This window comes from Nyctereutes procyonoides, unplaced genomic scaffold (assembly GCF_905146905.1).
Source record: "Nyctereutes procyonoides isolate TBG_1078 unplaced genomic scaffold, NYPRO_anot_genome, whole genome shotgun sequence".
NCBI classification, from domain to species: domain Eukaryota; kingdom Metazoa; phylum Chordata; class Mammalia; order Carnivora; family Canidae; genus Nyctereutes; species Nyctereutes procyonoides.
The window spans coordinates 14,848,103-14,875,292 of NW_026575051.1; the positions used below are offsets into that span (position 1 = coordinate 14,848,103).

The 27,190-nt window shown below is 37.9% G+C and overlaps 1 protein-coding gene across 8 annotated transcripts; it reads left to right on the forward strand.

Moving 5' to 3' along the window:
• Positions 1-63: 63 nt before the first annotated feature.
• SLC25A27 (solute carrier family 25 member 27) lies at positions 64-26,247 on the forward strand. 8 transcript variants are annotated; one of them, XR_008665069.1, is made up of 10 exons: positions 64-363; positions 2,961-3,152; positions 4,953-5,037; positions 8,525-8,647; positions 10,622-10,734; positions 14,081-14,165; positions 17,249-17,341; positions 17,965-18,067; positions 23,437-23,635; positions 24,417-24,545. XR_008665069.1 is itself a non-coding variant. In XM_055330030.1 (9 exons), the coding sequence occupies exons 1-9, from the start codon at positions 305-307 to the stop codon at positions 24,603-24,605; spliced, it is 1,089 nt and encodes a 362-aa protein (XP_055186005.1). In that variant the 5' UTR covers positions 64-304; the 3' UTR covers positions 24,606-26,247. The 8 variants fall into 8 exon arrangements, 7 of the variants coding, with proteins under 7 accessions (XP_055186005.1, XP_055186004.1, XP_055186006.1 ...); XM_055330030.1 differs by lacking the exon at positions 23,437-23,635 and having other exon boundaries at positions 64-410; positions 24,417-26,247; XM_055330029.1 differs by lacking the exon at positions 23,437-23,635 and having other exon boundaries at positions 24,417-26,247.
• Positions 26,248-27,190: the final 943 nt, after the last annotated feature.

Consider the following 27,190-nt stretch of genomic DNA (forward strand, 5'->3'; position numbering starts at 1 on the left):
GCGCCCAAGAGGCGCGCGGCCCGGCGGACTACATTTCCCAGAAGCCCCCGGGCCTCGCGTTGTTGTTCTGCTCTCAGTCCCGGGCACCTCTCCATCCCGGGGCTGCTCGGAAGGCTGTAGGTTTCGCGGAGCCGCCTGGCTGAGCCGAGCGAGGGAAATGGTCCCCGCTCCGCCACTCGCGGGTTGAGAACGGGCCGCCCTGGCAGAGTGGCAGGCCGGTCGTAAGGGGGTGTATTGTCGTCCCGTCTTGCTGCTGAATGTCGGTTCCAGAGGAGGAGGAGAGGCTTTTGCCGCTCGCCCAGAGATGGCCCCGAGCGAGCAAGTTCCTTCTGTCGGGCTGCGCGGCTACCGTGGCCGAGCTAGGTACCCGGCCGCCCCCTCCCGGACCTCCCCCGCGACTCGCCGTCGAGGTGCCGCGCTGGGGGGGGGGGGGAGGCGGGCGGGGGGGGGAGGGCGCGGGCGGGCGGCTCCGGCCCCCGGGGTGTGTGGCCCGCTGCGTCGCGCCCTCTCCTCGCTCACCTGCCCGGCGGAGGTGGCAGGGCGGGGACGGGGCCGGCTTTGCGAGGAGGAGGCGCGGGAGGTCACTAAGGTCTTTTCCTTCCGATTTCGTCTCCCTCAGAGGTGTGCTCTTGCGCCCGAAGGTCCGCGCTTGGGAGCTTCAGGAGCTGTCATTCCTCCCTAGGAATCCTTTCCCCTTCCGTGGGGATGACCTTTTAAGAAACACAACCCACCGTTCCTCCTTATTGAGATAATGTCTCTGATTTATATTCCCACGTAGCCGCGCCGTATCATTGTCTTTTGTAGACTTGCGGGGCTTGACATTGTCAACCTGTCTGTCACTTACCGAGCATCCACTCAACATCTGCCAGTTGTCCTCCTTGGGCGTAACTCATCTATACCGCGTCTACCTTGCAGGATTCTGAGAAGTAGAAACTATATAAATGCGAACTCCAAGGCGGGGCACCCATTAATTGCAGCATTATTGTAATTACTATAATATTAGGCTGTGATGATGGTGCTTAATGAGACTCGGCCCTGACCTTTCTTACAGCTAGGTGGGCAGACATGCAGAGACAGGCAGTTACATTGTGCTGCTTATGATGAAGGTATTAAGGATCCTAAGAACATAGAGGACGGACGGTTACATATGCCGAGCAAATCGGAAAACCGGAGGCCACCTAGGGAAGATTATGATGCCCTTGCATGAGCAGCTGGCGTTCCTTCAATGATTTTGTGAGCAGAGTGCCCGTGTGTTCCCTGTGAAGCCTTCACTGTGCATTTTAAGATTAGCCTTTCATTGTCTTGCCTGTTGGAAAACAAAACAAGCGACAGCTTTGCTGTGTTATCATTAGGAAATGTTAGTTTGTCCCCATCTAAAATGAATTTATTTTCTATTTCCAGCAGAGCCAGCACGCGATCTGTTAATTTGCCCTTTGTGCTCCTCCACTCTTGCTCTTTGGACCCTCTGTTTTCTCTTTCTCTTCTCAAGCTGATGGGAAATTTTTGTTTTTACTGAAATACAGTTCACCAACTTTTTAAAAAAATTTAAAATCAGATTGCAGAATTAGATATTTCCAACTCTCTTTCTTTCCTTCCTTCCTTCCTTCCTTCCTTCCTTCCTTCCTTCCTTCCTTCCTTCTTTTTTTGATCCTGATTGTTTCTTCCTGTGACCAATGGCAAAGAAACATTCCTTCTCTTCAAAGTTTGTGGAGAATGGTGTGGGGGCTGGGGATGGGAAGCGAGGAAATAAAAATTTGAGATGGTCTTGATTACAAAACAATTTAGGATCAGAACCTGAAGCATTATTTAAGTAACCAGCAAGTAAACCAGACTTATTTTGAAAGACATAAACCATGTTAATATAGAGGCACCTTTATCTTAAGACTTTTCAGGGTTCATATGTTAATAAATCGTTGTTTAAATTCTCTACGTGCAAACTACTTCCATTTTAGGGGGACTATCAGCAAGATATTTTTTCCAAAGACCAGTGGTAACATTTAATATTTTCTTCCCCCTACTCTGTTTTCTCTTGGAAAAAAGCGTAAGTACGATTTTGTATCAGGCGGTGGTCATTGAAAAGACTCATGTAATGTCAGTAGTGTTCATGAATTTCTCTGAATCTGGTTACTTCACTTACTTGGGACATACGGGTATAAAGTTATGAGCTTGATCTTCCTAATGTGGGCCAGTTAGCTTCACCATTTCAGAGTAAGATGTCTACTTTGAATTCAAAATATAATCATTAGAAAAAGATTTTTCAAGTACAATTGGTACTCATGAAAAGACTACACATAAAAGTTAGTACTGGAAAAACAACTCAGTATGTGCCTTAACTGAAAGTGTATTGGGCTTGACACCCTTGTATAAAAAGACATTATAAACTCAATATTGCATCTCCTATATCTCAAATCTCAGGTCAGTGAACATCACCCATGAAATTACAGAATTCATCTTCACCTGCATTTAATATGAACCTGTCAGAAATAATACAGTATTCTAAAAGTCACACTGGGTCTCAATCATGGTTACAGTCAAGGGGGCATCATAGAATATGGATATCTGAAATTATTCCCATTGGAAAGCAAAAATTAAGGACTAAAGTAGATTTTAGGCTGAAATTTCTGAGTAAAAAGAACCCAAGTCTTGTGACTTTTTTTTTTCCTGATTGGAGGGGTTGGGGAGGGATGGTGCTCTGGAACAGTGATTCTTAAATTTGGGAGTGCATAAGAATCAACCAATTTCTAAACCCCCATCAATCTATTCAGAATCCATAGGCATGGGGCTAGGAAATAAACCATTTTAACAATTTCCCTAGCTGTTTCTGATGTATTCTAAAATTTGAGAAACACTGATCCTGTGGCGACTAAAATATTTGTCCTGTGACTTTAGAATTTTATGATTTTTGTTTGTTTCTCTGAATGTTATGGGTTTCCCCCTCATTTTGTTTTTTTTTTTGTTAGCAACCTTTCCCCTCGATCTCACAAAAACTCGACTCCAAATGCAAGGAGAAGCTGCCCTTGCTCGGTTGGGAGACAGTGCAAGAGAATCTGCTCCCTATAGGGGCATGGTGCGCACAGCCCTAGGGATTGTTCAAGAAGAAGGCTTTCTAAAGCTTTGGCAAGGAGTGACACCTGCCATTTACAGACACATAGGTATTTATCTTGATTCTAGCTGGTAAGTTTGTTATGAGTTCTATGTTTGTGTCCTCTGCTTTTGTGTTTAGCTGTGCCAAAACCCAGTTGTTTTTTCCTACTAATGTGATAAATGAATATGTATTCTCTTAAGAAAATTAACCACCAATCATTATTAAGGAATGATTGCCTTAAATTTTTAGAAATGCATATAGAAGTATTTAGGGATGAACTGTCATGATGTCTGTAATGTACTTCAAAATAATAAAGCAAAAAAAATCAAATATGGCAAAAATGTTAGCAATTGATAAATCTCAAGGATATAGAGGGAGTTATTTTCTCTGCTTCTCTGCATGTTTGAAGATTTTTAAGATAAAAAAGTCATTGATATTTTTCTCTATTTTAGAGACTTTAAAACAAAATTTAAATTTTTCATGTTCTTTGAAAATTAAAACATATTTGACTAACATGCTAAATCTCACTAGTCTCTGTCCCATACACTACAGACTAGGCAACTCTGAAAGAGAACAGGGACGACTGATCCAATTCTGGCAATTGAGTGATTGTAGTGATTTTTGCCCCAGTTCCTAAGGCTACCTAACTACCTAATGTGGGCCTTTAGTCACTGTTGATTTTTGCCTCAGTTCCCAAGGCTACCTAACTACCTATGTAGGCCTTTAGTCACTGTTAAAGGGAAATAGTTGTAACTGTGCCTTAGCCAGTGAGAATACTTTTCTGCTCTGCTTCTAAAATGGCATTCACGAAGATAGTCGTTGGGTTTTCAGTTTGTGGAGAGGAGAAGATAAACTTGGCTTCAATAGGAGGTAGGGCAGGTGCAGCATTCTTCTCTACATTCATGCTCTTTCCCCAAGTGTGTAGGAACCTTTGACCAGAAAGGTGTCCAGTTCTAATACCAGCTTATTATTTTTAAAACTTCTGTTCTTTAGATACGTATTCATGAAGAGCAATCCAGAAGTGTGTATAGAGACTGTTGTTGTTTTGGTGCTTTGTATATTTTTGAATATGTTAACATATTTTATCAAGCTTACTGAAATAACAAGAAAAGGACTCTCTAGGAATACCGTGTACTGATTTTAATGACTTTTATTTTCCAATCTTTTTAAAAAATGTGTTCTCCTTTGCTCCCCATTATTGAGTTTCATTTTTCATTTGCATTTTATTGACCATCATCTATGACTTCACAATTAAGATTCATATCATATGTTTGACAGCTGACTGAAAAATTATCTGAATATAATAAAGTATCCAGTGAAGTTATGCATGCTTATTAAATAGAAATGCCTGCTGTGTACCAAGCTCTGTAGGGTGATGGTACAAAAGACCCATACAGTAGTGAAAACATACAAAGCCTGCCCTGAAAAGCTCGTAGTTTGCAGGAAAGATGAGCAACAAAGTCAAGTTAATCTCCAATTAATGTGATAAATGTCATATTAAATGTACACCTGGGTAGTTCTGGGGGAACAGAGAAGCATGGCAGGTATAGTGGCAGTCTAGAACACTGGAGGTCAGAGAGCACTTTTTAGAAAACACATTCTTTGAATTGAGCCTGGGAGGACAAGGAGGAGTTGGTAAAACAGAAAAGGTTGAATCCATTCCAGAAAGATCAGATAGCATGTGAGAAGGCCTGAGGCTTAAAAAGACCTGGCATATTTAGAGAAACATCAAGCAAAGCCTGCATGTTGGAAGCATAGGCCACGTGAGAGAACAGCACAGGGAGCTTGACTGGCCCAGGTCAAAATAACCTCTTGTTTTATTAAACATATAGCTGAATTTACCTTTTAAATGATCCATTCTACACAGTGTACTCTGGAGGTCGCATGGTCACATATGAACATCTTCGTGAAGTTGTATTTGGCAAAAGTGAAGATAAGCATTATCCCCTTTGGTAAGTTTTGTTTTGAAAATAATACATACTTTTGACCCTAAGACTCTATTGTTTATCCATTAGATTTGTATAAAATCGTGTATTTGTGCCAAAATTGCCTCAAGCTAAAGGCTTAAAATAATAAATAATTACAATGTAAATCCAAATAAGGGAGCATTTACTGCACAGTGTACATAAACATACATGTTCATATGTATAAAAATTTTTTATATATATTATGTAACATTTTAATATTAAAATAATTCTTACAGAGCACCTTCTTTATGCCAAAGAAGAACTTTGAGTCACACAGAGATAGGCTCAAATTCTTGTTCTACTAGTATGTGTATAATCTGGGTAAACTACTTTACCATTTTGATCTTCAGTTTTCTTAGCTGTGGAAGTAATATCTACCATCAGGCTTTTGTTTTTGTAGGATTAGATGAGATAATGAATGTGCATGCATATCACAATATTTATAACAGAAAAAGAAAACTAGATTATAAATAATTTACAAAGAAATCTTACAAATAAATTAAAAATATATTTTAAAAACACAAAGAAAAATAGGGAAAGGATATCAACAGACAAAATTCACAAAAGAAAAAATATAATGTTCATTAAATATATAAAAATGTTCAACTTCACCAATAGTCAGGGAAATTTAATTAAAGCTATCTTTTAGCCAGTAAACTATCAACAGGAATGTAAGTTATTCTATATAGCCTTTTTGAAGAATAGAGTATCTGTTAAAATGTTTATTTTTTATTTTTTTTTTTTAGAATTTTTTTTAATTTTTATTTATTTATGATAGTCACGGAGAGAGAGAGAGAGGCAGAGACACAGGCAGAGGGAAAAGCAGGCTCCATGCACTGGGAGCCCAACGTGGGATTCGATCCCGGGTCTCCAGGATCGCGCCCTGGGCCAAAGGCAGGCACCAAACCACTGCGCCACCCAGGGATCCCTGTTAAAATGTTTAAATGTGTACTCTTTTGACCCAGAAATTCTTCCTTTATGAAATAATCATATTCAAAAATACTTGTACCTATGTATAAACACAGAGACACACAGATATTGACTGTAGTGGTGTTAATTATAATTAAAAAAAAAATTAAATAACTGGGATCCCTGGGTGGCTCAGCAGTTTAGCTCCTGCCTTTGGCCCAGGGTGTGATCCTGGAGTCCTGGGATCAAGTCCCACGTTGGGCTCCCTGCATGAGCCTGCTTCTCCCTCTGCATGTGTCTCTGCCTCTCTCTCTCTCTCTCTGTCTCTCATGAATAAATAAATAAAATCTTTAAAAAAAATTAAATAACTAACAATTTAGAAATAGATAAGTTTTGATATATTTATACAGGGAAGCATAATACACAGCTTTGAAAGGATGAGGTAGGTTTTATATGACTAACCTATAAGGATGTCTATAATATCTTTTCTGGACTAAAAAAATACCTAAGTCACTACTATAAGAAAATGACAATAAGCAGAATTTTATCTTTCAGGCAAAACCCCTTGGCTCTGTTTTTTAAAAAAATTATAATGTATGAAGCTATACTAATTGCTTTCCCAGAATTAGTGATGAAATATGTTAATAATCTTTGCATTCTGTAATCCTCCCCAGAAAAGAAAGGTATAGATAGATAAGGGGTTCAAAGGAAATATTTCACTATGAGGTCAACTCTCAGGATAGATCGGCTTGGTGTCTTTTGACCCAGTCAGAACAATTCAGTCATTCAGTCATTCGGTTCAGGTATTTATTGAATTATCATGGTGTACCAGTCCTGTACTTAACACTGAAGCTATAGTAATGGAAGATAGTCCCTGCCGTCACTGAGCAAGAGTAATAGAGACAGATGCCAAACAATTAGAATTACGTCACAATAGCCAAAGAGGCAGTGGTTATAAAATTCTCAAAGAGAAAAAACAGTGCTAATGTTCATCGTTGTGAGAACCAGGCTGCTGGTGGCAGTGGAAACTGATTACAAGTTCTATGAAAAACAATTTGCAGGGCCTATCAAATGTCATGTAAATGTTCAGTTAGTTAAAAGTTAAGCTATCTAAATAAATTGTGATGTGTCCATAAAATGGAATGCTATGAAAGCATTTTTTCGAATGAGGCAGCTGTATATTAATTGATAACTTTTGTGATACATTACTAGGAGAAATATAACTTAAAGGATATTATTAGGGAAAAATTAAGGTGTAGAACAAACAGTATGCAACCTGGCATTCTACATTTGTGCTTTTTAAAAAAATATTTATTTATTTGAGAGAGAGAGTGAGCAAGTGGGTGGAACAGGAAGGCAGAGGGCCAGAGAAAGAAGTCCAAACAGACCCTGAGTTGAGCATGGAGCCGGACATGGGCCTCGATCCCACAACCCTGAGATCACGACTGGAGCAGAAATCAAGAGCCGACAGCTCAGCCAACTGAGCTACCCAGGCTACCCCTTACATTTATGCTTTTAAAAAGGAGTATTTATACCTGTATGTTTATTTGTACACAAACTATCAATTGTAACTTAGTGCTTAAGACTGTGTGGTCCCCACTGAGACTTCCTGGTGTTATATCTTGGCTGTACCGCTCACTAGTTATGTGATTTGAGCTGTCATTTAACTGCCTTTATGCCTTGGTTTCCTTATCTGTAAAGAGGATATAATAGTAGTACTAATGTCATAGGGTTGATATAAAAATTAAATGGTGTTTTTAAAAATGCTTAAACAGCGCCTGACATAATAAGCATTCAGTGGATGCATTATTATTATGTGCAGGAAATCATAAGAAACTAGTAATTATGATTGCTTCAGAGGAAGGGAACTAATAACAAGGACCTTTTTACTCTATACCCACGTATACCTCTTCAAATATTGTTTTAGAGTAAAAGGAAAGAAAATACCCCTTTTCTTCTAAGAAAAGGTAAAAGATGATCAGAGCCTGGTTTGAGACAGAAGTAGCTGGAATGGAGAGGAGGGGATGGATTCAAAGCATGTTTAAGTATAGTAGTCTAGACTTGATCACTATTGGCTTTGGAAGGTGAGGAGAAGGAAGAGACTAGGGATTGACAGAGTTTCTTCAAAGAGAGAAAAGTTCTCAAACCCCTTTTACTTTGCAAAACTACTAAGATAATAGTTTACAAAATCCGACTTACCAGCTTTCCTCTGTTAGACTGATTACATCTATGCTGTATTTATTCCCCTGTGGTTGGAACTAAACTACAATTAAATGATCAGCTCAGGTATTTATAACTTTGAAGCAACTACCCTTCCTTTGAATTTCAGGCCACAGAAGGCCCGTGAAACCAGATTTGATTTTTAACTCCTCATAGTCCTTTAACCCTCCCTTCAGTAAACAGATGAAACATTTACTTTCCTCTGTGATTTGCTTGGGTCCATCCTTTCCTTTGCTTTGTCTTAAATCCCCTGTGCTGGGGCTGGACCAGCCTGGTACTGTTCACTACAAAATTTGTAAAATTAACAGGAACTATTAAAAAATGTATCTCCTTTTATAATTAGGAAATCAGTAATTGGAGGTATGATGGCTGGTGTTGTTGGCCAATTTTTAGCCAACCCAACTGATCTAGTGAAGGTTCAGATGCAGATGGAAGGAAAAAGGAAACTTGAAGGAAAACCTTTGCGGTAAGTTCTCCAGTTAACTGATATGCTCCTTTTCCCCATCATACTTTGAACACGTACCTAATAACTTAATGCATTTTTGTGATCCAACATTCAATAAAGACATTAAGTCTGACTCTTTCAACTTAAAAGATGTATTCATTAAGAGGAGGGCTAATATGGATCTTTTCTTTGCATGATAAAGTACATGTGTTCTCTACCAGAAAAAAAAAATATATGTGTGTATAGCTGTCTGCTGCTTTTCCCAGCTGATTCAGCTAGACTTGTCCTCTTACAGCTTGATATAAAGAGTTTAATCACTAAAATTTGCCCTAGTTTGAATCCCAGTTTTGCCGCTGTAGCTTAGTGTTGTGGAAGTCACTTAGTACTCTTAGTCTCTGTTTATTCATCTTTAAAAGGGACCATTCAAAAGGTTTGCATGACATTAGACTGCCTGGCTCATCTGGCTAAAAGCTAGATTCCTTTCCCTTTATCCCTTAAAGAAGGGAAATGGCAAGATTGACCTTGCAAGTTCTTCCCACTTCCCTGTCTAATCCCACTCTTCCTCTTTTCCCCAAGTTTAAGGAAGGTTTTTATTATGCCTTTGTGACTTAAAATTGTCCTATTGCATTACTCTACATTATTGAAGTCTACCTTTCTTCAAAGGACTTCATGTTCAATAATTTATTAAAATACCACTTAGCCTGTTTCTCTGGGAAAGGAGCAACATCTTAAGAGATTGATAGACATCTCCCAGAAAAGAGGATAAGTGCAGAATGCCTTGGGCTGAGTAGGAAGAGGTCTGCTCCTCTGAACACTGCAGGTCTGTGGCTGGGCCAGAGGTGAAGGAGGGTTTGGGACCTCCTTTGGGAACCCACCACTGACACTGACCACTGCTCTTCATTGTGCTGCTCTAGTTGGCCCAGTAGAAGATGGGGTTGGGCTTAGCAGTGCAGGCCCCTCCTGAGGTCTCCAAACAGAGAACACCCACCACAGAGGAGAACAGGGTACCACTGACTTACCCAAGTAGTTTACAGAATATCAGGGCCCATTTTGTCATATTGTAACAACTTCTAATTAACTACTAAGCAGGAAGAAGTGATGTTGTCATCGTTGCCTATATGGAGGAAAACTATTGGGATCTAGAAAAATCTGAGTTTATAACTAATCTCGTCAATTTTTTCCCGTTCCTTTGTCTCCACTGTTGGAAATTTTTGGTTTGATATAGGAGTAAAAAATATTTCCTGTTGTTTTAAAGAACATCAGCTTTGGGAACAGACAACCTGGGATTTGTATCCAGCCTTTACCACATTTTAGCTATGACCCTAGTCAAGCTCCTTAACCTCTCTAAGATTCAGTCTCCTCAGATGGACATTGGAATGTAAATTTACACTTCATAGAGTTTTTGGGAATAAAATTTATCTTATGTATATAAAAAGTCTTGAGCTTAATAAGTGCACAACAGATTTTCACTACAATGACCATCATTTGTGAGTATAACTTCCCCTGTAGCTTTACATGCCCAATAAATATGTCGTATTATCTTTTTGGTAAGACTCAGGGAATATAATGGCTAAGTAAAAGCCACTCAGCTAGTAAGTGGTAAAGGCGGCATTGGACTTCAGGTATTTCTGACTACATAAAAAAGACTATTATTTTATAACAGGGTTTCCAGATTTGATCATGGTACAGCAGCATTTTTAACTTGAGTACAGAAAGCTTACAATCAGGATAGGATAGTAAATTTTTATAAAGCCAAAAGTATTCAATCTTAAGAACTTCTATTATGAGATTGCTCTCCCTATTCTTTGGACTAAGAATGTCATTTCTCTTACGAGAATATGTGAGGATTGATTTTTTAAAAAATTTCTAACAATTCTGGATAATTAAATGTTATTTTATTCCAAATTATAACAGCTATAGGTGAAGTTTATCCAGCCACATTCCATACACAGAAATGCATAAAATTTTCACATTTCTTTATTATTTTTCCTTTAGATTTCGTGGTGTGAATCATGCATTTGCAAAAATCTTATCTGAAGGAGGAATACGTGGGCTTTGGGCAGGCTGGGTACCCAATATACAAAGAGCAGCACTGGTGAATATGGGAGGTAATGGAAACTTTATTGAACTCTGAGAAGTCCTAACTGCCTTCATCATTGTAATGATAAGCACTGACTTTAGGGAAAATGAAACATTTTATTTTATTATTTTTAGTAATATACTTGGCAACAGTCTTCTTTCATGTTGTAACACCTTAATTGAACATTTTCTCTAGAAAATTTTCGCTTTTCTCCATGGATCTGTGAAAAGGATTGCATAAAACAAGAAATGTGATAGTAAAGAGTTAGGACTAAACTATTTGTAAGATCTCCTGTCTACCCACACCCTCCTCTAAGATCCAAACTGGCATACGTAACCATGTGACAGTCATTATATCCAGAATCTACAAATCCTATTGCTTTATAATCCAGCTTGTATAGCAGGCATCCCAGGCTGGAGATCTGAACGTATCCCAAACTCATCCTGTCCCTCACGTCCCATAGTCAGTCACTTATTGCTTCTGTCTTATAAATATTTCTTAAAAGTGTACCCCCTCCAATACCTAACACCTTGGTGTCCTTAAAATGGTCATTTTTATAATTCTCACCATCAAAGCCACACAGCAAGGGCACTGTCACAGGCCATCAGGTAGTCTCATCCTCTGTCCTCAAATGTATACCCAGTATCCAGAGGGATTTATCTTAAACACAGATCTGAGCATATTACTGGGACCCTTAAAAACCTTTTACTGGCTTCTCATCACTTACAGAAGAAAGTGGAAATTTTATAACATAACATAGAAGGTCTGCACAATCCAACTAGTGCCTTCAGGGAATTAAGCAATTCATTGATTCAGGAGTAAAGAGTGAAGCATAGTCATTAGCTAGGTTCCACTGCCTCCACATACCAGGCTGCTCCTCACCTCATACTTTCTGTCCTCATTCCTCTTCTGCTATTTAGTTTCCTTCTGCAGGTCTTTTTGTACTCAGCTGAAGTGTCTCTCCACCATGTATTTTTCCTGAACCCCATAACCACCCTTCCCTGGCCATGTTAGTTAGATGCCCTTTTATGTGTTTCTCTAGTTCCTGGTGCTTGTACTTCATTCCATTGCATTTTTCTGTGTGTCTATCTCCTCCACTAGATTGAGTCCCCTGAGGCAGTTTTTATTTATCATTATTTTCCTAGTCCCTTATGTAGTCAGTAAACATTTGATGCACGAGTTAATGAATGAAAGGATGTTTCTAAGACCAAAATTATATGGTTCTAGGAAATGTATAGCCTTTTTGAGGGTTATAGTAACATATCATATCAAAGGAAGTAAATCTGTTTTTTTGTTTTGCTATTTCAGTCCATCCATGGCTATGTATCATATTAGTGGATATTTTAGTTACCAGGAATCTTTATTGATGATAGTTTCTCAATTCGATGCTTCAAAATCTGTTGTAGCTCAGATTTCTTTTCCAGCTTCCAGCTGTCTACTTAGCACACTCATTTGGGTTATCTTGAATAGAACACTTTGTGTCCAAACCAAACTCATTTATCAAACTACTTCCTTCTCCTCCATTTTCCCAATCTCAAAATATGATATCATCTCACTTGAACAATGCAGAAACCTAGACATGAGTTTTGTCTCTTTCTTTTCACTCACTCGTTATAGCCAATCAGTTAACAAGTCCAGCCACTTCTGCCTCCTAGCTGTGTCTCACATCCATCCACTTCTTTTCATTCCTGAAGCTACTCCAAGTATTATCCATCTCCTACTGAATCACTACAAAAGCCTCCAAGAGTCTACCCCAGAGCCATTTTATCCCACCATGCATCAGAAACTGCTCCATTTACCACTCCATCATCTTATTTAAACATCTTAAATGAGTCAATCCTCATTTTCACTATCTCCAAAAGTGGCAGCTCTGCCCTTCAAACTGTTTAAGCTCAAAATCTTATAGTCATCTCTGACTCCTTTCTTTCCCTGTCTATTCAGTTTGTTAATTCTGCCTTCAAAATATATCTAGAATCTGACCAGTGTTCCACAGCTCCTTTATCCAAACCATCGTCTATTATCAGAATAAATGCAATAGTCTCATGTCTAATCTATCTTGTGTCCCTGTTGTCTAGTCACAGCCGAACAGCGAGAGTGTCCGTGTAAATAGTAACCCAGAGTAGTCACTGCTCTGCTCAAAATCCTCCCTTGGCTTCTGTTGTTCTCTGTCTTCTGGACTCTGCTACTTCTCTGACCTTTGCTTACTCTGCTCCTGTTAGACCAGCATTTTTGCTGTTCCTCTAACATACTGAGCTAACATTTGCCTCGGGGGATAAAATACATACTACTGTTTTTCCTGGGATAGGTTCTCATAGATAGCTACAAGGTTTTATTTCTCATGTTTCCTTTAGGTCTCTATTTAGAGGTTATTAAGAAGCCTTTCCTGATCACCCTCTTTAAAATTCATGTACATCATTCTTCTTTACCTTCTGATATTCTTATCCCTCTTTCTTTGTCTTATTATCTGTCTTCAGAGCAATTACAACTATCTGAAATGCTGTGGTTTACTTGTTTGCTTATTGTCTCATCCTTTAACAAAGAATAAGGATTTTGTTCAATTTGTCCATGGCTCTTTCCTTAGCACCTAGAATAATGCCTACTACCTCATGTTAGATACTCATGTACTTGGTGAATGACCAAATGTAGCTATCCATTCTTGCCTCTTTATAATTCACCTCCTGTACTTCACTGTAGGTAGCCTTTATAATAAACTCCAGTGTTGTAATATATCACTGTTTAAAACTCTTCAACAGCTCTTCATTGTCGTTAGAAAAAAATACAGAAAGCTTAATGTAGAATAACAGTCAGGACCTTTTACTTATAAGTGACAGAGTTTCAACTCAATCTAACAAGAGTGAAAAAGGAATTTATCATCTCAAATAGTAAGAATTCCTGGGGTTGAGCTGACTTTAGGCATAGCTGGATTCTGATGTTCAAATGATATAATTGAGTATCTGTCTCTCTCCCTCTTTTCTTCCCCCTCCTTCTGTAGGTCATTTTCCTGGGCTCGAGAATGATACTGGTATCTTTCATTCTTGTACACATTCCTGTCCCAAGTCTAACTTTTTTCTTTTTTTTTTTCTGAGAGAGAGAGTGTGTGGGAGCAAGCACGGGGATGGGAGGGGCAGAGGGAGAAGGAGAGAGAAAGAATCTTAAGCCAGCTCCATGCTCAGCAAGGAGCCTGACATAGGGCTTGATCTCAGGACCCTGAGATCATGACCTGAGCCAAAATCAAGAGTGTGAGCCTAAATCGACTGAGCTACCCAGGCATCCATCCTAAGTCTAACATATTTTTAACTAACATATTTTTAATAAAAGACATTCATTATCAGATTAATGAATATTTTCACCCTTCTTTTTCTTTTTATTGCCAGATTTAACCACTTATGATACAGTAAAACACTATTTGGTACTGAATACACCACTCGAAGACAATATCATGACTCATGGTTTATCAAGGTAAGTGATTGTTTTAGTTTAATTTTTTTCTGTATCACTTTTCTTCCATATTTGGCATAAATTTTAACCTTTTGTTTCTTGATTGAGAATCTAGTGATATCACCCTTAGAGAAATGTAATAGTACTTTTACTAAGAAAATTTTCTTAAAATTTTTTGCAGTTAAAATGAGGAAGAGAGAGACAAAGTTGCAGAATGTTTCATATTAAACCATCCCAAATATTTTCACTTTAATGGGACCCTCCTGGGGTCAAATTCTATTGATCAGTTCTCCAATTCCACAGATATGTTTGAGCATCTTTTATGATAAAGGCACCTGTAAGGTGTTGCAGTGGGTACAAAGGCTAACCCAGGTTCCTTTGCAGGGAGTTGACCAAGGGGAAAATAAGACAAATATAAAAACAATGTACAAGGGCACCTGGATGGCTCAGTCAGTTAAGCATCTGCCTTTGGCTGAGGTCATGATCCCAGGGTCCTGGGATGGAGCCCTGCATTCTCAGGCACCCTGCTCAGTGGGAAGTCTGCTTCTCCCTCTCCCTCTGCCCTTCCTCTACTAGTGCATTTTCTCTCTCTCTCTCTCTCTCTCTCTCTCTCTCTCTCACTGTCTCTCTCTCTCAAATACATAAATAAATACAATTTTTAAAAAACAAAAACTATGTGTGGTAAATGTAAAAGGTGACTAGCTACTGTAATTTTCAGAAGAGGGAGAAAAAAAATGACCACTTGGAGGGGCCTACAAAGGTGTTTTCAAGGGCTATAGCTGTTAAGCATGATTATTTAGTTCATCCTTAAGAGGCTGGCTTTCTCTGAAACAGTGCTGATGGGATATCTGAAACTGGTCTTACAGATAGCCGCGTGGCCTCCTGGGAAGATCAGAAGCTCATCCAGTCACTTTCTGTCCATTATCACTTCAGCTGTGTCCTTGGCTTCATCTGGGGGTGTTGCTAGCAAGGAGTGAGTGATAAAGGCCAATAGCAGAAAGAAGCAATGTCCATTTCAGTGCAAGTAGCTTGGGTGAAATTGATGTTCCTTTTATTGCTCTATCTTTTCCCTTTGACTCCAGATACCATATTACTTGAGGCCTCCTTAATACATTATTCTCTGTCTTTTAATACTTATATTTTTAAAGTCTAGCCAGGTCACACTATATCCTTAGGTGTTGGTTAAGATGTTTCTGTGTGAAAATATTAAGGTATATTGAAATCAATGGTATTAAACCTTCAAAGAACCTGACCTAATAGGAAAGAGTATAAAAAGAGCAGTAGTGATGTACATGGTGAAAAAAGAGCTCTTTTCACATAGACAATGCCTGTTATGTGGACAGAGACCTAAGAATGTGATATACACAGCTGGGTCATTTGCTGTAATATGAAATAGATTGTATGGGATCCTTCCCTTGAATTCAAGTACTGCTAAAGTAATTTTCTGCTTTGAATTATAAATCCTGGCCTGAAAGAGGTCAACAAGATTCTCAGTACTTTTTGCTACAGCAGTTGAAAATAAGAGAGAGTATAAAGATTCCTAAGGCAGTTTCAACTTTCCCTTCAGAGACTTCAAAAGCCTTGGCACAGAAGTTGGTGGTCCTTATTTTTGTGAGGTATTTGATATCCTGGAATGACCAAAAAGTTTTCCACAATTTTCCTTTCCAGCTTTCCATTAGCCAAACATAAGCTGTTATTCAGACTGCCTTGATCCTAGTCTGCAGACTCAGCTTCTGGGATGTGGGACTTCATTCTCTTTGACTTGGGTTGACCACCCCTTTTCTTGTCTCCACTTTCTTGTGGAAAAGTTTAAAGCAGTTTGTGGGTTTTCGGTTTATGGAAATTTATGCTCCATGTTGCCTCTCATGGCCACATTTATAATGAACTGCTAGTGATTTCTTAACATTTTCGTCACTCATTTACAGAATATCGATTTATTCTGCAGGTTGACCACATCCATTTTTGTCTGTTCTGAGTAACTGATAACCTTTTTCAAGAAAGAGTGCTTAACCTTTTTGGACAAAGGGAGAAGGGATAAACAAACTCATTAGCCCTTAGGCCTCAGCATCAATTGAAGGAAAAACAGGAATTTTCCAATTAGATGGGGGTGCAGGCATGGAGGTGTTGCATAGTATGTAAGCACAGAGAGCTACCTTAGTTATATGGTTAGAGCATAGTGGGCGAAGAGAGAGGTGATCTTGGAGTAATATGTGTGACACAGTATATGAGCTAAATCGGGTAACAGGAAATGAGTCTTAGCTTTAAGTACGGAAAAATGACACAGTTGGACTTGTATCCTAGATCCCTTAGGATGGGAAAAAGAAGGTAAGATTATTTTCAAATGGAATAGCTTAGTGAAGTGAGGCGTACACAGTGGTCAGAGTAAATTTTTTGTTTCTTAAATATTAACCAAAGTAGGTGATTCTCCAGCTTAACATCCTTTTGGTGACTTCTATTTGCATCTAAAATACAATCAGACTCCTTCAATAGCCTTCACTGGCTGGTCTCTGCCTGCTTCTTCAGTCTCTCATCTGGCTGGACTCAGTCCTTCAGGGCATCATGGCCGCGTTGACTGCTTTGTCTCTTCACCACACCAAGGGCATTTCTGACCCAGGGCTTTCACTGGGCTGATTGTCTTGCCTGCAGCATTCTTCCTCCATGTCTTTAGACAGTTGCTCCTCCACCATTCAGGTCTCAGTTCTGCTGCCACTCAAGAGCCTTTCCACAACCATGTGTCACCCAGTAATGCCCCATCACACTATCCCATTCTGTTTTGTTCTTGGTACTTATCAGCATCTGAAATTATTCCTTTCTTCTCTGCCTCTTCCCAAGTAAGTGCCTGATCGTCGGTATCCTCTTCAGTACCTGGAAGAGTGCCTGCCACCAGTAGGTGTTCAGTGTATATTTGTTGACTGGACATTCTTTTTAGTTTTTATTTTTTCTACCTCTTTAATGACTTCATTAAGCATTGATTTTAAGCTAAAATAAGATTATTATGGAGAATACTATAATATATTTAGTATTCCATTCTTTCTAAATATATAAATTTCCTTTTCTTACAATTTAGAAGTTGTTATATTTATTATCTTTCAAATTCATTATAGTTTATGTTCTGGACTGGTAGCTTCTATTCTGGGAACACCTGCTGATGTCATCAAAAGCCGAATAATGAATCAACCACGAGATAAACAAGGAAGGTAAGTCTACACTCTCCATGTGTTCAAATGTCTGTAACAATAAGGTTCCTTAAAAATGTTTCCTTGTGTTTATTCTTGATAGAAGTGTATCTGTGTGTCCATGTGTTCAGCCAGCAAACTACTTTTATGTCATTACCTGCTCTTTGTCTGATGGAAAAGTACTGTGCATTTGGGGATATAAGCTAATTTAATGATCATATTATTTAGACACAAGGTATTTATTGTGATTTTATTGTTTTCAAAGAGTTTATGAAAATATACTCTGCTGAGAATTTACAGAGCACTTTCTTCAGAAGCTTATGACTTACAGGTAATATGGAGAATTTGATTTGATATAAAACAGTATGTTCTCTCTGGAAGAGACCAGGTGGAGTGAATTCTAAGTATGAGACTAAGGGTGGGATGAATCCGAAGCGTCAACCTTAGACACCAGAAATTATCTTTAAGCTCAAAAAAAAAATTATTTATATTGAACCACAAATATTATTTGTTCTAAACTAGCAGAAAATGCTTACGTCTCCTTATTATAGTAAGTTTCCTTAGATTATTTTTTAATTTATGTTTTATTTGTACATCTGTTTATACACAAGAAATTTAGCAAAACTGTCTTCTTTCCTCTTTAGGGGACTTTTGTATAAATCATCAACTGACTGCTTGGTTCAGGCTGTTCAAGGAGAAGGATTCATGAGTCTATATAAAGGCTTTTTACCATCTTGGCTGAGAATGGTAACGTTAGGTTTTTCCTTCCTTTGTTTTGTTTTTTTTGTACTTAAATTGCTTTTAATCTACAGATATTTTCCCCCTTTCTCTTTTGGTTTTTAGCATGGCTCTGCCCCCCCAAACCACAATTCTTTATCTCTTTTTTATATCTCTTTTTGTTTTCTTTTTACCTCTCTTCAGAGTCCTATTACCTTCCTTGCTGGATTAAAGTAAAGTAAAATAATTCAGTTACATCTAGAAATGAATAGGTGGATATCCTGTTGTTGTAAAGCCAGTGGATAGGGTTTTCTGCAATGTAAAACTTTTAGTAGTCCATTTAGCCGAAGTATTACAAGTTTGGGACAGGTATAAAGGTTTTATACTAGATACCATTCCTATGAAAATGTTACTGTTTCAAACAAAATTTGTTACTTTGCTAGCAAATGTTGCATTATCCATTAATACCTATTACCATAAAGCTTGGCTTAGTAAGAAAACATTATGTAATTTTTATTTGATCTATATATTACTTTTTACTGAGGTAAATGAAGATATAGAATTAGATAGATTTATTCAAGTAGCATAACATATAGTAAAAACAAGGTACTCAATTATTTTGGAAGTTAAAACATATTTGAACTGAATGAATGAGTCATGGATTTAGAGATTCAAACAATCAACACTTTACACAATTTAATAGTATTAATTGAGCATCTACTCCATGCAAAGCCCTATACTCAGTGCCTGGCTTTGGGATGAACAGGAGAGTCTCAGCCCCTATTCTAGTGCTGAAGCTTATAGTTTAGGTAAGACCAAACATTGAATAAAAAAACTAAAAGTGATGAGTGGTTGAGGAAATGTGCATGGTGCTATGAAAATATATAGCAAGGACATATAGCTTAGGCTTGGAAATTAGGAGTACCTCCTTGGAGAATGGACTTTAAAATTGAATTCTGAAGAATGAATAGGACTTAGCTGGGTAAAAAGACCAAAAAAAAAAAAAAAACATTCCAGGTAGAGGGAATAGTTGGAGTGGACAGAGACAGGATGAATTCAGGGAACTGAAAGAAACCCAGCAGGCCAAGGCATGGAGACAGGGAGGAGAGAGGCACAAATTGAGGCCAGAGAGAGGCAGAGATCAGTTTGGCCAGGGCTGTAGGACCCATAAGAGTTAGGGACACCGGCTTGATGACCTGTGTAATTTTAAGAAGATCATTCCGGCTGCCATGTGGGTTGGGGAAAGGCCAGGAGTAGTGGTAGATGAGACATAATGATAGCTTACATGAGTAGTGGTAAATGAGACATAATGATAGCTTGCACAAGAGTAGTGGTAGATGAGACATAATGATAGCTTGCACAAGAGATGGAAATGGGAACAAAAAAATGATTGAAAAAATAATTTAGGAAAAAGAAAGGAGCTAGAAGCTGGATAGGGAGGGTAAAAATGGTCAGAGAAGACAAGGAAAGTGGGGCTTTATTCCCAGATTCCCAACCTGAGTAACAGATGATGTAATCTCCTAACATGGGGATCATTTGCAGGGAAGATTCTATGGTAGAATAGCAAGCTGAGGTCTAGATTTGTTAAGTTTGGGATATTCATAGGACATTTAAGAGCAGATGTATAGATAGCTCCTTAATATATCGATCTGGATCTTACAGAGCATATGGGGATGGAGCTTTAGAGGTGAGCACTGTCTACATATAGATGGGAATTGAAGTTCTGGGAATAATTGACATCACCAAGCAATAGTAGATATCTATTAACATGGAGTTAATAGCCAAGCCCTTAGCATTAGCTCATATAAAAGTGTACCCAAGTGTAAAACATTATTTTGATTGTCTTGATTATACTTGAAATTATCTCAAATCTGTGGATATTTCTTAATGGAAAGGAAGATTTTGATTTGGCCTGCATGAATCTGGCACTATCCTAAGTGCTGGTGGCACTAAGGAATAAGAGGTTTATTTTTTTCTTGAGAGCAGCTTATGATGTGATGGAGAAGACAGACATGTAAGTAGTTAATACTACAGAAATAATAAAGCCAATATTATTAAATCACTTGGTATTAGCACCAACACTATGCTAATCATTTTAATGGCTTAACTCACTGAATTCTCCCCACAATGTCTTCAGTAGGTTATTATCCCATATCTTTTTATAAGAGGAGGAACAAAAGCTTAAAGAGTCTAAATAACCTGCCAGGTTAAGTAGTTATTACTTAATGGAGTCAGGGCATCAAACCTAGGAATTTTGACTCCCGAGGACATGGTGTTACTAAGCAGGTTGTACTAGTGCTCTACTTGTGGTATGAACAGAACGTGGTGGGAACATGGATAGTAAAGTAAAAATGGCTTTAACTGTTTAGGAAGTCACAAAGTCTTTCACAGAGACAGTATTTGATGTGAGCTTTGAAAGATCACTAGACATGGGAGCATAGGCCCCCAAGTTCATGTATGGACCTAGTAGGTTTGGACAACTGCAGAAAATACAGGGGAGCTGGAGAATAGGTCCTCAGAGGGGAAGTGGTAGGGCAGATTCCAGAGAAGTTCTTAAGGACCAGAGGAATATGAACCTTGGGGTCAGTGGTTTAGGTGGAACACTGTAGTAAAAAAGCAGCTATTTAATCATGGGAGCAAAGTACTAAGGTTTGTTTGGGGACAGGATTACTTTGGCAGCAATAGAGAAGATACATGGAAAGCTAGGACCCAAGGAAAGGAGGTTTGCCAGTGGTCTAGCCTGGAGATGACTGTAAAAATGGAGAGAAGGTAGATTCTAGGGACATTTATGGTAACTTCACAGGACTTAATAATTGATTATATGTAGAAGGTGGGGAAAGGAATGAAGGAAATGGGGCTTTTATGTTTCTAGTGTGGGAGACTATAAGGATGGTGAGACCATTGATGAAAATATAAAATCATGGTCAGGAGGTATGAGGGTAGTGAGAATATCCAAGTACAAAGGAATACTGAAACGATTTAATCTAACCTGTTCTCTATATGCGTGAGACTTGAAGTATAAGTGAGAAAAGGTACTTCACAGCTGACAGACATTGTGCTAAACTCTTTACACACATTATTTTTTTAAGTCTTATAAGAACCTAATAAAAAAGGTAGTGTTATCCTCATTTTTCAGATGAGAAAAACATGGCTCCAAGTATAAGAAACTGGCTCAGGTTCATATACCTAATATATGGCAGAGCTGGAAACTGACTGTAGTTCTATTTAGTTCTAAACCCATGCTCCTAAGTAATACAATATACTGAGTGTGCCTGCATCCTGCAGCTAGGTAAAGAAGTGAGGGTAAAGAGACAGTGTCTGGTGACAGGGAGATGTTACTAGAGAAAGGCCTGGTTCACCAGGGTGCCACTGCCTTGTTGATCTGCCACAGTGCATGACCCTAAGCTTAGAAGACTGACTCATGACCACTTCCAAGTAAACTGGCCTGCAAATAGATTCACCTTCAACTGAACTCACTGAAATGGATGATCAGACCACAGTATTGGCTCATTCACATTGGGAAAAACACCTGGCAAGTGATCCAGATGCTGAAGTCCTCTGAACAGTGTGCTTCCTCCTAAATTCAAGCTATACGTGAAGGCAAGTTATAATCAAAAGGTTACTTGCTGAACACACAATAATAACAGAAAGAGCTTATTTGTAATCTTAGTATTTCAAAATACCCAAGAGCCCTTATATTTAGCCCCATAATAAAAGGCACAAATAAGGCCTCTGTTTTTCCAGCAGTTATGGCAACAGGCAAACCAGAGTAGACAACAGAGGTTCATATACACTTGAATTATTTACAGATGCTAGTGAAGAAAACGCAAGTAACCATGTACTACTCCTGCACAGAGGCTCATTATATGCCATTTGTATACTACCCCTGTTATTGGCTATATGATCTACCGGTTTAACTTCTATTGATAACCCAGGTAAACTCAACACCAGTCCCTTCTGCTAGCTGAAGGTACTATGACCTGGCTTTGCTCAATCCCTGATTAATATTTATTTTATTTGCATAGTCTAATTACTAAAGCAGTTAGGAACGATTACATAGTCCACCCGTAACTAAGACCTCTGTCCCCTGATCTGATTGCAGTTCTGTCATTGGCTCACTTAATTTTTGTTGTCATAAGAATATGATATTGTCATTTCATATTCTTTATTTTGTCCGTGTCTCCATGGACATGTAACTAACCAAGATGTGTTCTTCTAAATTCTCTGGTAAAGTCTCAGTCTCCCAGTATTACCTACTCAATATTTCCAAGCACAAGACATTAATATTGCTTTATAAACTCTCTAACCAAATACATTTTATATTATAATTGCTCAGGCTTCTTTTTTGCCCTAGTATGATAGTTTTTCTCTGACCAATATTACCTATCACCTACGAACCAAACCAGCCAGGAACTGGATCTGAGCCACCCTTTCTCTGATGATTACTTCCAGTGTTTCCTCTGCAGTCTACTTCCATGTCTTTGATATTTTTATCTTCTGATGTTAAAGAACCCTCATCCCTTTATAATTCCTATTGATGCGGTTACACCTTCATTCAAGTTAGGCAAGTCTTTCTGAGCTGGAAACTCTTTTCTCTCTTTAATGTGAATTTTTATATCCATTTCATGATATATCAGGTGTTGAGTTTATGATCTAACTCTCAAAGGATAATCTTTCATCTTCACTTTCAAGTTCTTAAATGTCCTTGTCACACTCCACAGACAAACTAAACATAGAGGAGCCCAGCCTAGAATTTGATTCAGGCATGCTGAGTCCTAGCTTTTTAGCCAGTAATGGTTCAGTAGAAAGAACCCTAGAGTGGAAGCTAGAAGCCTGTACTCTAGCTCCACATGTTAACAGCTTTTTGATTGCTAAGCCTCAGTGTCCTCATCTGTAAAATAGGGGTATCATTACCTTTCTTTTCTATTGTAAATTGTTCAGAGAAATCTATGAGAAATAAGACATGAAAATACTTTAATTATAAAGTGCTCTATAAAAGTGAAATACCACAATATTTGTTTTCAGCCTAAGTGGATTCAAAATGACTTTGCCATTCAAAGATGTATATGCATAAATGTAGAATATTCATAATCACTTTGAAATATGCACTAACTTCTTTGGTTAATCTTTCAGACCCCTTGGTCAATGGTGTTCTGGCTTACTTATGAAAAAATCAGAGAGATGAGTGGAGTCAGTCCATTTTAAGCCCTTAAAGATGCAGCCCTTAAAGATACAATGTTCAGTATCATTGAAATATGGGCATCTACAACACACACCCCTATTATTTCTACCTCTTTAGGAAGACACCTTACTCCACAGAGACTGTGATTTATAGGGGGCAGCACTTTATTTTTCTCTGGAAACCCAAGTTCTCTTTGACTCCTCTTTTTGTTCAAAAGCAATCTGGTTGGATTACACAAGGCTACCCGATGAGACCCGGCACAGAATTTTCAAGAAGATTTGAATCCTGAGCACTTACCTTGGGCGAGAAGATCTTTGAGATGCTGTTCTGTGCTGAAGAGCCTACTTAGTGCCAAAAGGGAGACAGCATCTCAGACCTGAAGTAGACAATAGGAATGTGGAATAATATATATATATGTATGTATATATATATACACACACATAGTGATTCAGAAATATATTCAAACTGTTGTCAGTATTTTCAATTGAAATTTGATGATTCTTTTTTTGCTCTTGTTAAAGCGCACCTACTGTAAATTAAAGAGAGGTGAATGAAAATTCATGAATAAACATTTTGAATTTCCGTAGTGGTGAAGGAAGTTGATGTACCTTTTCTTACCAAGAGGACAAAAAACATCAAGCTGAGATGATGTTTGGATTCCAAGGAATGCAGTTTATTTCTGTCAGTGTCCCATATTTTTAGTTAGATCTGTATTGTTGGCTGGCATCCACTGTACATGCTAAGGATTTCCTGACAGCCATGGACTGAGTCCTGATGAACACAGAGAAAAATGTCTGCTTTGTTACATATGCCATTGCAACTAGAGTTTGCTGCTAGTTCCCAAGAATCTCGATATATAAACAAATACAGCTTATTTGATTAAAGCTTAGGTTGGGTAGGTCTTTTTCATAAAGCAACTTCTGTTACTATTAGCCTTTCAGTGGCATTTCAAAAGCAAGGCTGCTTACTTGCTGCTGTAATGAAGCCAGCCAATTCGGACAGGCATCCTTTCTCATCTCTCCTTCCCTAAACTAAGGGCCATAGAGAGAGAAAACTCAGAAATCACTGAAGCTATGTCTAGCCTGAATCTTACTCAGTTCTGACAAAACTTCCTGCGTAAATAGTGATAAGTATAAAATGCCTTTGGTATACATTTATGTCTCCAAACATCAAGTCAAATCCCTTTTCTTATTTTAGAAAGGTGAGAGATTTCTTCAGACTGACCTATATACCACCTGCTCTCCCAACCTCAGACAGTGGGCATTTCTGCATGGATGGATACAGTTGTGGGTAGAAGCTGTACCTGTCTCCATAGGAAAACTGAAAAAGCTTAGACCCAAGAAAGACCTTGGAGTTAACCAAACAATTTATTATGGACATAGATGATGTTGAACAACAAAAAGTTTACAAGTGCTCTGTGATTGCACTAATGTATAATCACTGCCATATAAAAGGGGAAGTATACTTTAAAATATATTTTAATGTGATGTACTAATATGCAGCAGCTTATTGTTTTTCTATGAAATTTTAGAATGTGGAATTTAATCAAAATCTGTTGGTGATCTACTTTTCCATTGCATCTGTCAATCTGTATGAATTGAGTTGTTAAATATATTTAAAATAATATTATGTACTTAAATTCCCAAGTGTCTGCATTGGGACCACTTTTGGGAACTCTTTGGGTTTTCATGTTTTATAACTTTTAAAATTATGTAAAGACTGGATAAAATATACAAACTGGACCATGAAAAAAATTATTTAGCTTTATTCTTCCAGGGGTATGGGGTGAAAACACTGTGTTAAGTACTGAGACTGTTCTGTGATATCTGGATTCAACATGAATAATTGGAATTTTTTTAACTTGAAGTGACTCCTCGGGATCATTTAGTTTAACCCTCTCATTTTACATGTTATGAAACAGAGGCCCAGAGAAGTAGAGCTGCTTATGCTCATGGTTTACTTCATAGCAGAGCCTGGATAAAAATACAGATTTCCTAATTATTATTAAAATTGGCAGTTATTTTATATTAATTAGGTACATAGTCAATGCCTTATGTTATCTTCACAACCCAGTCCAGTGCTCTTGAATCTTCCAAAACCAGATTTTTCTGGGATCCCTGGGTGGCGCAGCAGTTTGGCGCTTGCCTTTGGCCCAGGGCGCGATCCTGGAGACCCGGGATCGAATCCCACGTCGGGCTCCCAGTGCGTGGAGCCTGCTTCTCCCTCTGCCTATGTCTCTGCCTCTCTCTCTCTCACTGTGTGACTATCATAAATAAATAAAAATTAAAAAAAAAAAAACAAAAACAAAAAACAAAACCAGATTTTTCTTTATGGCATTTTTTCTGTCTTATACATTTTAAATAAATTTAAATTGTCTTTAACACAAATTTTAGAATGGAGTCACCATACCTTAGCTTGAATATTAAGACCCTCCATCACCTGACCAAATCCTTTATATCCAATGCATATGTCTCTTCATAGTTCATATTTTTTCCAGTGAAGTTATATTTATTAATGTATCTTGTAATTTTGCTTTATTTTTACCAACTTGAAATCATCTTGATCCTCTTGTGGATCCAAATAATCCACAATAGATAAAAAGCATAAAAAAGTGTAAAAATTTCAGTAATTTTGCGTCCATACTAGAAGATTTAACCATTGCTGATTAGAAGATTACTGTATGTGGTATTTATCCTTAGTATTGAATACCTAACATTTAAGTTTGTTTTGCATAGCTTCCACATTTTTCTCTTCCCAATTTTTTCTCATTGAGAAATAGTTACTTTTAGTTATATACAATTGTTTTATTATAAGTGAATTAACATATCTAAATAGAGATAGCATTTCTTAAATTCACTTTTAGTAAGAAATAAAGTGTCTTTATCAAGTGCTCCAAATTCTATTTCATTATAAGCCACTAGTGGTAGGACCATGTCTTACTTTTATATAAATCTTTACTTGTTAGTAGCATTTCTTTGCTGTTAGATGTGCAACAAAAATTGATTACAATTATATATGCATAAATCAATTAATTGTGTGTTCATTATTTTAAGAAGCTATCAGAGACTAGTCTGAAATTTCTTTCACTTTGCTAAGAAAAAACACAAGGAAATAATTCAGGGAGGTTTTAAATGTTCAAAAAAAATGCTGTTCTGTCATCTTCACCTTTTAAAGCACAACCATTTATTTACAAGTGAAATAGTTTATATGTTCTCATTAATGAAAACAGATTCCCTCTGGGGAAAAAAATGTGTATTTTACCACATGCTGGTTAAAAAATTGGGGAGGAGGTAATCAATTCTCTTCTCCCCAATTAAACCAGGAATCTTTAAAAATGATTACCAAACAAAAGACATATTATTACTAAATGCCAGGTAATGTGGAGGGCAGACTGAGCATGAATTCTAAAGACCTATATCCAATTCAGGTTCTACTTATGGCAAAGTAGCATAACTCTGAGCAAGTCCTTTCATTTCTCCTGATTTCCAAAGATGAAGTGACTGAATTCTAGAATTTTCTAGAATCTTAACTTGCACATACTTGAAGGTGGGCATTATATTGATGCCCTGGGAAAAAAACAGGATTTTTAAACATTTCTTGGGATTTGCTTTTTCCTGCATTTGATTAACTTCTCATATTTCAAACTAGGTTAAGGTTTATTTGGGATACAGTACAAACTTTTCATATGGATTTTCTCATGAGAAAATCCTCCTTCACAGAGTAGCAAAATCCTCTTCTTTCAGGAAACTCCAGACATGTTAGCCCTACATTCTTACCTTCAACTGCTCCTCATATACACACAGTAAAAGTAAAAATCTTCAATACCATGCCCAAGACCCTCTCATTCTGACTCCAAGCCATCTTCCTATAACCTTTGCATTTCACTGCATACTTACTTGCACGAGACCTCCTGGCAAGTTCATTGCTCCACTTATTTCTCTGAAGATGCTCTTCACTTGGCTGCTTCTCAT

Bases quoted from the DNA above. Each gene is read 5' to 3' on its own strand.
- SLC25A27 (XM_055330030.1), top strand. From the start codon at position 305: ATGGCCCCGAGCGAGCAAGTTCCTTCTGTCGGGCTGCGCGGCTACCGT. The intron at 411-2,960 runs GTGCCGCGCTGG...TTTTTTTGTTAG, and splicing joins CCCCGCGACTCGCCGTCGAG to CAACCTTTCCCCTCGATCTC. The intron at 14,166-17,248 runs GTAAGTGATTGT...AATTCATTATAG, and splicing joins ATGACTCATGGTTTATCAAG to TTTATGTTCTGGACTGGTAG.